This window comes from Muscardinus avellanarius (genome assembly GCF_963383645.1).
Source record: "Muscardinus avellanarius genome assembly, chromosome: 8".
In the NCBI taxonomy this organism is placed as follows: domain Eukaryota; kingdom Metazoa; phylum Chordata; class Mammalia; order Rodentia; family Gliridae; genus Muscardinus; species Muscardinus avellanarius.
Genome location: NC_137794.1, coordinates 64,849,969 through 64,862,282, shown reverse-complemented (window position 1 = coordinate 64,862,282; position 12,314 = coordinate 64,849,969). Strand labels below are relative to the sequence as shown.

The 12,314-nt window shown below is 44.3% G+C and overlaps 1 protein-coding gene across 1 annotated transcript in view; it reads right to left on the bottom strand.

Moving 5' to 3' along the window:
- SLC16A10 (solute carrier family 16 member 10) overlaps positions 1-12,314 on the bottom strand; it is a gene marked incomplete at both ends in the record, with an annotated part of 147,860 nt that overhangs the window by 124,792 nt on the left and 10,754 nt on the right. The window contains 1 exon segment of the mRNA XM_080700100.1: positions 172-848. Coding sequence (XP_080556226.1) covers positions 172-848 — 677 coding nt within the window.

Sequence of the window (12,314 nt, the reverse complement as noted above, 5' to 3'; positions counted from 1 at the left end):
ACAAAGACCTGCACCCCGAGGCCCCAGGGCGGCAGGCTCGGTTTTTACAACCACAGAGCTCACACCCACCGAGCTCACACCCCCGGCACGTGGGCGCCCACCGAGGCTCACCCTGCACGCGAGGAGCGCTCGGGGACCCCGCGTCCCCCCAGACTGGCCGAGGCGCCTCACCTGCCCTGAAGACCATCTTGTCGTCCTTGACGCTCAAAGTGTCCAGCAAGGACACAAAGATGACCCCACAGGAGTTCTGGATGCCGAACACCGACCCGTTGCACCACATGGCGGCCAGCATCACTACCCAGCCCCAACCGCCCTCGGGGGGCTCCGGGGGCTCCTCGCCCGCGGGCCCCGCCAGCTCCACCTCCACCTTCTCGGCGGCAGCCTCGGGGTCGTCCGAGGGTCCCGGGCCGGGCAGCGGGGCGGCCCCCACGGGCGCGGCGGCCGGCTCCTCCCCGGAGGGCACCATGGCCCGCGGCGCGGGGCGCGAGCTCCGGGCGGCTCGCCGAGCAGTTGCGAGGGCGGCGCGGGCAGTCCGGGGAGGCCGGGGCGAGGGCGGCGAGGTCCCGGGACGGCCGACAGCGAAGGGGCGGCCAGCAGGACCGCGGCGAGCGCCAGAGGACGGGACCGGCCTCTGCGCCGGCTGCCACCCACCCCGACCAAGCCGCGGCCAGCGGCCGCTTCTTAAAGGCGCCCCCTGCCGGGCGGATGGGGGCGTGGTCGGAGGCGGGGCGTGTCCCTGGAGCCCGCACGCGATTGGGCCTCGGACCTCGGGGGCGGGGCGTCCCGTGGCGTGCGGCCCCAGGAGCGCGCGGGTGGCGGGACCTGAGCGCGCGTCTGCGGCTGGCTTCCTGCTCACCCGAGGGTCACCGGGCGTCAGAGTATTAAGAAAGGGGCGCGCCTGCTCCTAGGTGCCGGCTGGGTCATCAAGTCAGCAGCACTGGGTCTTTACACTCCAGTAGCTGACGACACTCTCTTGATTTTGTGTTTTATTCTTTGTCGTTCGCTTCTTTGTATGTAGCCGCATAATAAGCTATATTATGCGGCTACCTGCCTACTTAAAAAAGAAGAATCAGAGCTCTTGTTTAATTGCTTCGGTTCTGTTCCCCTACGTTCATATAGTTTCCCTTGAGTACTTGGCACACTGAGGATGCTTATTTTGGAAAACATAGACTACAATTCTGAAGTCTCCCACCAACAAACATTTTTTAGAGACAGCTAGAAAACATTGTTTTTCAAATATGCACAGCTGTTTTCACTTTAAGCAAAAACTAAAACCTAAATTCAACTCTTGTCGCCCTGCAGCAGAAAGTGCCACTGTAGGTAAAAGAAAGAGTAGCCATGCACCCCGAGGCATGTGGAATTTTTTGTTTGGTTTGGTTTGTTTTGTTTTTTGTTTTGTTTTTTTGGTAGTACTGGGGGTGGAACCCAGGGGCTTTCTACCTCCGGGCTACACTGCCAGACCTACTTTATACTTTACTTAGAAACAGAGTCTCACCAAGTTGCTGAGAGCCTCACTAAGTAGCTGAGGCTGGCTTCGAACCTGTGAGATCCTCCTGTCTCAGCCTCCCAAGCACAGGGATTACAAGCGTGCACCACCACACCCGGCTAATATTTTTTTAGTTACTCAGATTTTTCATTCCAACCAAGTCAATACATGGAGCCGGGCATACTGGCACAGGCTTGTAATCCCAGCATTTGAGAGGCTGAGACAGGAGGATTGCAGTTCGAGGACAGCTTCAACTACTTAGGCCCTTTGCAAGTCAGTGAGACCCTGTTGCAAAATAAAGAATAAAAAATAGGGCTGGTGGTGTAGCTTGGAGGTAGAATGCTCCTGGGTTCAACCCCCAGCATCACAAAGGGAAAACATGGAATTACTAAATTTGTGAAACATTCCATATTTTTGGACCACATGGTATTCTTAGCGCAGGTGCAACCTCAAGTCCCAGCCTTAACCAATAGAATATGCTTAGTTACTTATGTGCCCACAACTGATAATTGTGATTGGTCACATTTCTGCCTTTTTCAGTTCAGAAATTAGTGAGAGGGTAGGGGAGGGAGAAGAGTCCTGGGATAGAATCGAAGACTCAGTAGATAATGCTGTAATAGATATGTAATAAATATTCGACAGAGAAGTATAATGGAAACATTAACTTATCTTCAGAACACTAGGGAAGAGTTTCTACAGCAAATAGTTTTGGAGTTGACCTCTGAATCATACACGGGACTTTAGTGGGTGAAGATAAGCAGCATTCCATACAGAGAAAATAGCATAACTCAAGGAAAGCAGAGTGTGCCTCAAAAACGGGGAGCACAGCTCGAGTGTGATATGCTTTAGGGATGAAGCTAAATAAAGCTACAGGTCGATTCTGAAATGGCCCCCAAAGGCCCAGGTGTTGAATGGCCTGCTGGGAGGTCATAGGTCACTGGAGGCATGCCCTCACAGGGGATTGTGGGACCCTGGTCTCTCTCTCTTTCATTCCTAGACACGACATGAATGGGCTTCTAGAATCTACTACATGCTCTCACTATGATGAGCTGCTTCACCACAGACCGAGAGCAATGGAACTGCTCGACCATGAGCTGAAACCTCCAAAATGTGAGCCAAATAAGCCTTTCCTCTTTACCTGTTAGCGCAGGTATTTGTTACAGCTAGGGAAAGCTGACAAAGAGAAAACTAAGAATAGTCACAAATGTGCACAAAACGAACACACAACACTGTTATCTCAGCCTTGTTGGAAATAAGGAAAAACCAAAAGCAGAAATGTACATGAGTAGAAGTTTGATTCAATAAAGTCTATAACCTCTAAAAGGCTTATGTAAAGTCAGGCGTGGTGGCGCACGCTTGTAATCTCAGCATTTCAGAAGCTGAGACAGGAGGATCTGGATTTGCAGACAGCCTCAGCTACTTAGTGAGGCCCTTTGCAACTCGGTGAGACCCTGTTTCAAGATAAAGACTCAAAAATAGGGGTGAGGGTATAGCTTGGAGGTAGAATGCCCCTGGGTTCCATCCCCGGTAACACAATAAATAAATAAATAAATAAATAAATAAATAAATAAATAAATAAATGGCTTATGTATGATGCTCACCTTTGAATGTTCCCAACAACATATTATTGGGCAAAGAAAGCACATCGTGTGTGTGTGTGTGTGTGTGTGTGTGTGTGTGTGTGTGTGTGTGTTATAACTCAAATATAAAGTAAATATCTGTAAGTCAATACTGATATAAGTAAATGACTAATAAATGGGGTGAGAATAGACTAATCCCCCCCTGCAGAAGAATTCACAATAAGGTATGTAGATACTCTACCCTCTAAGAGGTAAAGTATAATGGCTCACCCCTAACAGTAGGTTTTATATAATGACTTCTGTGGAATTGAGTGTGGTGGCATGTGCCTGTAATTCAAATACTTGGGAGACTGAGACAAGAGGATCACAGGTTGAAGGTCAGCCTCAGGAACTTAGCAAGACCTTCAACAACTTAGAAAAGCCCGATTTCAAAAGAAAAAATAAGGCTAAGGATGTATCTCTGAGGTGAAATACCCCTGGGTTCAATCCCTAGCACCAGTACCTATATATATATTTGGGCTGGGAGGCACAGTTCAGAGATAGCCCCTAGGTTCAATCCACAGTACCATTTGTAAAAAGATGAATCTAAACTCCTATATCTCACCAAGCACAGGAATCAACTTAAGATGGATCAAAGACTAAGAAATTAGACCTGAGACTGTGAAGTTAGTAGAGGAGAGCATAGGTTCAACACTACAACATATTGGCACAGGCAGTAACTTTCTTAACAAAACCTCCAAAGCTCAGGAAATTAAAGCAAGAATAAACAAATGGGATAGCATCAAACTAAAAAGTTTCTTCTCATCAAAGGAAACTATCAATAACCTAAAGAGGAAGCCTACAGAATGGGAAAGGATCTTTACCAGTCACCACTCTGATAGGGGGCTAATATCTAGAATATACAAAGAGCTCAAAAAACTCTACACTAGCAAAACAAACAACCCAATCAAGAAATGGGCAAATGAACTAAATAGACACTTCACAAAAAAAGAGATACAAAGGGCCAATAGATACATGAAAAGATGTTCTACATCACTGGCCATCAGGGAGATGCAAATCAAAACTACACTGAGATTCCATCTAACCCCAGTCAGAGTGGCAAGCATAAAGAAATCAAATAACAAATGTTGGCAAGGATGTGGGAAAGAGGAACTCTTTTACACTGTTGGTGGGAATGCAAACTAGTTCAGCCACTATGGAGATCTGTGTGGAGATTCCTAAGAAAGGTAGGAATAGATCCACCATATGATCCAGCTATACCACTCCTGGGTATCTTTCCAAAGGGGTTGAATTCAGAGAAATACAGCAACATATGCATACCTATGTTCGTAGCAGCACAATTCGTAATAGCCAAAATATGGAACCAACCCAGATCCCCATCAACAGATGAATGGATAGCAAAACTTTGGGAAATACACACAATGCAATTCTATTCAGCCATAAAGAAGAAGAAAATTATATCATTTGCAAGAAGATGGAAAGCCCTGGAGAACATTATGTTAAGTGAGATCAGCCAAGCACAGAAGGAGAAGGTACATGTTTCCTCTAATATGCCCAAACTAGGGAACCTAGGATACCAGTGGGACTCCAGATAATGGAGGGGAAATACCAGCAAAGTTTGAATGGAAAGATAGGAGAGGAGGAAGGCTGATCTTGATTAATGAGGGTCTACATCTGAATATGTGTAAAATTATGAATATGGCATGGTTAACCTGGACAACCATTGGTGGGAGGGGGGAAGGGAAAACGGGGGCAGGGGGGGAGAGGGCACCAAATATAGTTTAAATGTATACCATTTATGTTCAATAAAAAAATTTGTTTAAAAAAAAAAGCCAGCTGTGCTGGCACAGGCTTGTAATCCTAATACCTGGGAGGCTGAGACAGGAGAATCTAGGTTCGAAGGCAACCTCAACTACTTATCAGGCCTTCTACAATTTAATGAAACCCTGTTTAAAGAATAAAGAATAAGTTGGGCGTAGTGGCCCATGCTTGTAATCCCAGTATTTGGAAGTCTGAGGCAGGAAGATCATGGGTTCATAGCTCACCTCAGCAACCTGTGAGGCCCTCTGCAACTTAGTGAGACCCTGTTTCAAAATAAAGAATAAAATAGGGCTGGGGGTGTAGCTTGGAGATAGAATGCCCCTGGGTTCAGTCCTCAGTACTGCAAAAATATAAATACATACATACATACATACATACATGCATGCATGCATACATACATACATACATACATAAGTAAATAAATAAATATAGTATAGTAAGCTGGGCATGTTGTTGCATGCTTGTTATCCCAGTACTTGAGAGGCTGAAAAAGGAGAATCACAGGTTTGAGGACAGCCTCATTAAGTAGTAAGATTCTCATCAACCTAGTGAGCCCTGTTTAAAAATAAAAATAAAAGCCAGGCGTGGTGGCGCACGCTTGTAATCCCTGCGCTCGGGAGGCAGAGACAGGTTCGAAGCCAGCCGCGTGCACTGGCTTAGGAGACCCTGTTTCCAAATAAAAATGTAAAAATAGGTCTGGGAGTGTAGCCCAGAGGTAGTAGGGCTCCCAGGAACCCCAGTACCACCAAAAATAAAAAATATAAATACATAAATAAATAAGTAAATAAATGTAAAAATTAAAAATAGGGCTAGGGATATTGCTCAGAGGTAGAATGCTCCTGGGCTCAATCCCTAGAACCACACATCGAATAAATTAAATAAATAAATAAAATATATATAGTACAGTAACACCAAGAAAATTGTTCCTAATTTGGTTCTTTCCTTCTTTCTTTCTTTCCTTTTTATTTATTTTTGGGGTGTGTGTGTGTGTGTGTGTGTGTGTGTGTGTGTGTGTGTGTGGCACAAGGGATTGAACACAGAGGCATTCAACTTCTGAGCTACACCTCCAACACAATTTTATTATTTTTTGTTTTGAAACAAGGTCTCACTAAGTTGTTGAGGCTGGACTCAAACCTGCTATCTTCTTGTCTCAGCCTCTCAAATACATCTCTTAATTTAAACTGCTGTATCTACACTGGGTTTGATGGTGCATGCCCATAAATCCCAGTACTTGGGAAACTGAGACAGGAAGATTACAGGTTCAAGTTCAGCATGAGTAATTTAGGCCCTCAGTATCTTAGTGAGACCCTATTTCAAAAAAAATAAATAAAATGGGGCTAAGGGTACAATTCAGAGGCAGAAGTTCCCAGAATTCAATCCCCAGTGCCACAGGGAAAAAAAAAAAAAAAAAGTTAAATAAAATAAAAATAAAATTGGCCAGGCATGATAGTGCCCCCTTGTAATCCCAGCATTTAGGAGGCTGAGACAGGAGGATCACGGTTTGAGGACAGCCTCAGCTACTACTTAGGCCCTTTGCAACTCAGTGAGACCCTGTTTCAAAATAAAGAATAAGCCAGGCGTGGTGGCTCATGCTTGTAATACCCGTGCTTGGGAGGTGGAGACAGGAGGATCCCGCAGGTTTGAAGCCAGCTGCACTGGTTTAAGAGACCCTGTTTCCAAATAAAAAATATAAAAATAGGTCTGGGAGTGTAGCCCGGAGGTAGAAGGGTTTCCAGGAACCCCAGTACCACCAAAAATAAATAAATTAATTAATTAATAAGAAGAAGAATAAAGAATAAAAAATAGGACTAGGGGCTGTAGCTCAGAGGTAGAATGCCCCTGGGTTCCATCCCCAGTGCCAATAAATGAATGAATGAATGAATGAATGAATGAATGAATGAATAAATAAAATGGCTCAGGATGCCCAGAGGGCAGCTAGACTCCCTTACTAAATATTGACTCTGCTACAGGCTATTTTCAAAGACCCTTGTTACTTAGATCTATAATCAGCAGACATACCTGCCACTTACAACACAGTATCAACCTTCAGAAAGAAGCCACAAGCTCTACTGTTTCCTTCCAACCTTTTCTTTGTTTTGTTTTGTTTTGTTTTGTTTTGTTTTTTGGTCTCTATACATTTTAAAATAAAATTAGAACCATACTTTTATGGACTTAACTGTGGCCCCCTCATTCAAATGTTGAAGAGCTAATCCCCAGTACCTTAAAATATGACAGTATTTGGAGGTAGGCTCTTCGAAGCAGTAATTAAGTTAAAATGAGATTCTGCCAAGCATAGTGGCACATGTCTGTAATCCCAGCACTAGGGAGGCTGAAACAGGAAGGTCTCAGGTTCAATGACAGGCTCAGCAAGTAGTGAGACCCACCATCAACCCACTGAGACCCTGTTTCAAAATAAAATTAAGAAATAGGTCTGGGGCAGGAGGATCGCACGGGTTTGAAGCCAGCCTCAGCTACTTAGTGAGGCTTTCAGCAATTTAGTGAGACCCTGTTTCCAAATAAAATAAAAAAAAAAAGGTCTGGGAGTATAGCCTGGAGGTAGAAAGGCTCTGGGTTCCACCCCCAGTACCACAAAAAAAAAAAAAAAAGAAAAGAAATAGGTCTGGGGGTATAGCTCAGAAGCATTAGAATACCCCTGGGTTCAATCCCCAATACCACAAAAATATATAAATAAATACTTAAATGAGGCTGGGCGTGATGACACACACTTATAATTCCACTACTTGGGAGGCTGAGACAGAAAGATCACAAATTCAAATTCAGCCTTAACAACGTAGCAAGGTTTTCAGAAACCTAGAGAGACCCTGTTTCCAAATTAAGATATAAAATTGGGCTGAGGTGTAGCTTGGAGGTAGAATGCCTCTGAGTTCAATCCCTAGTACAAAGAAAGAAAAAGAAAGCAAGGAAGGGAGGGAGGGAGGGAGGGAGGGAGGGAGGGAGGGAGGGAGGGAGGGAGGGAGGAAAGGATTCTTAGGGTGAGCCTTAACCCAATGTGGCTGCTATCCACACAAGAAGAGGAGATTAGGACCTAGAGCGACAGCAAGGAAAGGCCACCTGGGGATACGGGAAGAAGGCAGCAGGAGAGGGGCCTCAGGAAAAGCAAAACTTGAAGCCAACACCTTGGCCTTGGACTTTCAGCCTCCAGGACTGTGGGAAAGTACGTCACTCTCACTTTTAACTACGTTATGATGTGAGACTATAGTGTACCAATAAAAGTGTTTTAAAAAAGGAAAAATTTCTATTGTCTGAGCCTCTCAGCCTGTAGTATTTTGTTATGGCTGCTCTACAAAACTAATGCATTTTTACTCATAATGTAAAGCAGTTTTATATTCTGCTTTGTGTGTGTGATACTGGAGACTGAACCCAGGGACAGTCTACCTCTGAGCTACCTCCCATGTATATGTGTGTGTGTGTGTGTGTGTGTGTGTGTGTGTGTGTGTGTGTGTATACGTGCACACACACACACACACACACATATAGATATACACTCTCTATTTATTCTTTATTTTGAATCAGGGTCTCACTAAGTTGCAGAAGGCCTCATTAAGTTGATGGTGCTGGCTTCTAAACTTGCATCCTCCTCTCTCAGCCTCCCAAATACTGGAATTTCCAGCATGCATCACCACACTCAGTTCTACATTTTTATTTAACTCATATATCATAATTTCCCATGCTATTAAATATTCTTCAAAAACATGATGCTAACCAGGTGTGGTAGCACACACCTGTAATCTCAGTGACTTAGGAGGCTGACATACGAGGATTGCAAATTCATGGGCAATCTCTGAAATTGGTAAGAACCTCTCTCAAAATAAGTCAGGAGCTGGGAGTGGTGGTGCACACTTGTAATCCAGTGCTTTGGGAGGCTGAGACAGGAGGCTTTCAGGTTCACAGCCAGCCTCAGCTACTTAGGCCCTCCACAACTTAGCAAGATCTGCTTCAAAATAAAGAATAAAAAATAGGGCCAGGGTACAGCTTGGAGGTAGAATGCCCCTTGATTCAATCCCCAGTACCAAAAAAAAAAAAAAAATTAATTTAAAAAAGGATACAGGCCAGGCATGGGGGCACATGCTTGTAATCCCAGCATTTGGGAGGCTGAGACCAGAGGATCACAGTTTGCGAACAGCCTCAGCTACTTAGTGAGGCCCTTCACAACTTAGTGAGACCCTGTTTCAAAATACAGAATTAAAATTAGGGCAGGGGATGTAGCTCAGAGGTCACGTGCCCCTGGGTCCTATCCCCAGAACCACAAATAAATAAATAAATAAATAATTTTAAAAAATAAAAAAGGATACATCTTAACTGTGTGTAAACATTGCCAATTGCATGCTTCTGAATGAAAGTAACCTCAATGCTTCATTTTTTTTCCAATACAATAAGTTCTAGGGCAACAACTTCAGTCCTCAAGTATTTTGGTTTTTATCTAAAACGTCCATAAAAGCAAACTGCATGTGTCAGATTTTATGCTCTTGATCATCCCCTGAGGCTTTTGGAGTCCTGTGCTACAGTGTTTCCAAAGCGTAGGGAGAGCTGTCCCAGGCCTTCTGGACACTCCTCCTTTAGCAGCTGAGCACCTCCACCCTGTGGGTGTGGTGTGGGCCCACAGACTGGTCTTCAGCTACTCATGTGGCAGAATCCAATTATTCCCTCTTACCAAGGCCATCTGGCCTGTAGGGAATGATTCAGTCAAAGCAAATGCACAATAAAACTAATTGAGAACATGCATTATAGTTTTTTAAAATGTAATTTCACACACTGTCAGATCAACTCGAGTATTCTGACAGATCCTTAGTGCCTTATTTTCCTAGAGGGGAAAGTCTGTGTGACAAAAACCTATTATTCTCAAAAGGCTCTTAGGGGATCTTAAATCAGGCTCAGAAGCCTAAACAAGTGATCCCAGCGCTTGGGAGGCTGAGACAGGAGGATCACACAGGTTCAAGGTCAGCCTCAGCTACTTAGTGACAGCCTTTTTCCAAATAAAGTATAAAATAGGTCTAATAGTGTAGCCTGGGGATAGGAAGCCCTTGGGTTCCACCTTCAGTATCACAAAGAAGAAGAAGGAGAAGGAGAAGGAGAAGAAAGACTGAATAATCTTCAGAGAAAATATCTCCAAGCTATGCTATTCTGATGTGCTCCAGACATGGACTTTAATGGCAAAAGCACTTGGACACAGCATTTGAGAGGCTGAGACAGGAGGATCACAGTTCATGGACAGCCCCAGCTACTACTTAGTGAGGCCTTTGCAACTCAGTGAGACCCTGTTTCAAAAAAAAAGAATAAACCAGGTGTGGTGGTGCATGCTTGTAATCCCAGCATTTGGGAGGCTGAGATAGGAGAATCGTGGTTTGCAGCCAGCCTCAGCTACTTAGACCCTTTGCAACTCAGTGAGACCCTGTTTCAAAATAAAGAAGAAAAATTAGGTCTGGGAGTGTAGCTCGGAGGTGGAATACCCCTGGGTTCCATCTGCAGTACCTAAAAAAAAAAAAAAAAAAAAAAAAGAGAGAATAAAAATTAAAATTAGGTCTGGAGGTATAGCTCGAAGGTAGAATACCCCTGGGTTCCATCCCCAATACTGGGGGGAAAAAAAAAATCACTTGGAATCAGAAAATGAGATTCTTTCAGTTCACACCCATGTGATCATGGCCCAGTCACTTGATTTCAAGAGCCTATCTGAGGTTAGTCATGGTGGCTCATGCCTGTAATCCTAGTATATGGGAGGCCGAGACAGGAGGATCACAGGTTCATGGCCAGCCTCAGCAATTTACGGAAGACCCTGTTTCAAAATAAAAAAGAAAACGGGGCTAGGATATACCTCAAAGGTAGAATGCCTCTGGGTTCAACTTCCAGCACCAAAAAAAAAAAAAAAAAAAAACCTATTTGTAGCTGGGAGTTGGTGGTACATGCCTTTAATCCTAGTACTTGGGAGACTGGAGGCTGAGACAGGAGGATCACGGGCTTGCAGCCAGCCTCATCAATGTAGACAGACTCTCAGCAACCTAGTGAGACCCGTTTCAAAACAAAAACTAAAAAAGGGCTGAGGGTATAGCTCAGAGGTAGAATGCCTCTGTATTCAATTTCTAGTACAAAAAACACATATATCTATGTATGTATGTACGTATGTCAGTCTGCTGACCAATACTGGAGACCCAAAGCAATTCCTCGGTATCTAACTCCAGTCTCTTTACCCAACGCCATTATTCTGTAGGCCTGGCATTGCCTCAGTCATACTATAGTTTATCTCAGGTATATTTTAGTATCATTAATGAGGTTTTCAGAAACTCATTCTTTTAGGGGGAAGGAGGATACTGGGAACTGAACTCAGGGGTGCTCACCTATCTCTGGACTACACTCTCAGCCAGCCCTTTTTATTTTTTATTTTGAAACGGGATCTCACTAAATTGCTGAAGCTGGCCTTAAATGTTTGATCCTCCTGTCTCAGCCTCCCAAGTACTGGGATTACAGGTGTGTGCAACTGCTAAAACCCATTCTTTAGCCAGCACTGTCTTTGCAAATATTTTGGAATAATAAATGTGGTTTAGGTACTTAATCAGCTTCATTTATATAATATTGTCCATCCCTATCTTCCCCTTCCCCCCATGGTACTAGAGATTGAACCCAAGGACATTCTACCCCTGAGTTATAATCTCAGCCCTTTATTTTATGTTATTTTTTATTTTGAGACAGAGTTTCACTAAGTTGCTGAGGCTATCCTGGAACCAATGATCCTTCTGTCTCAGGTTCCCAAGTACTGAGGTTACAGGTGTACACCACCATACCTGCCTTTCCAACCCTATCCTGAGTTTTAGGAATGTGTCATATTGATGGCCTGTGGTTCCCCATGTTGTCCATTCATACTAAGTGTCCCCAAAGTATGGCTACTTAGAAAAGATCTGTCCAGTGCCATACCCATTTTTTTTTTTTCCTACCAGTACTAGAAAATGAACCCAGGGGCATTCTACCTCTGAGCTACATCCTCAGCCCTATTTTTTTGTTCTTTATTTTTGAAACAGGGTCTCACTAAGTTGCAGAGGACCTCACAACTAGCTGAGGCTGGCCGAAAACCTGCGATCCTCCTGCCTCAGCCTCCCAAGTACTGAGATTACAAGTGTGTGCCACCACACCTGGCGTGGTTTGTTTTGTTGTTTTTTTTTTTCCCAGTATTGGGGATAGAACCGAGGGGCATTCTACCTCCGAGCTATACTCCCAGCCCTACTTTTTATTCTTTATTCTGAAACAGGGTCTCACTGAGTTGCAAAGGGCCTCACTAAGTAGCTGAGGCTGGCCGCAAACCGCAATCCTCCTATCTCAGCCTCCCGAATCCTGGAATTACAAGCATGTGTCATCACACCCAGCTTTATATTTGATTTCTTACATTTGGTGACAATAGTCTCTTTCTATAGATAGTAAAA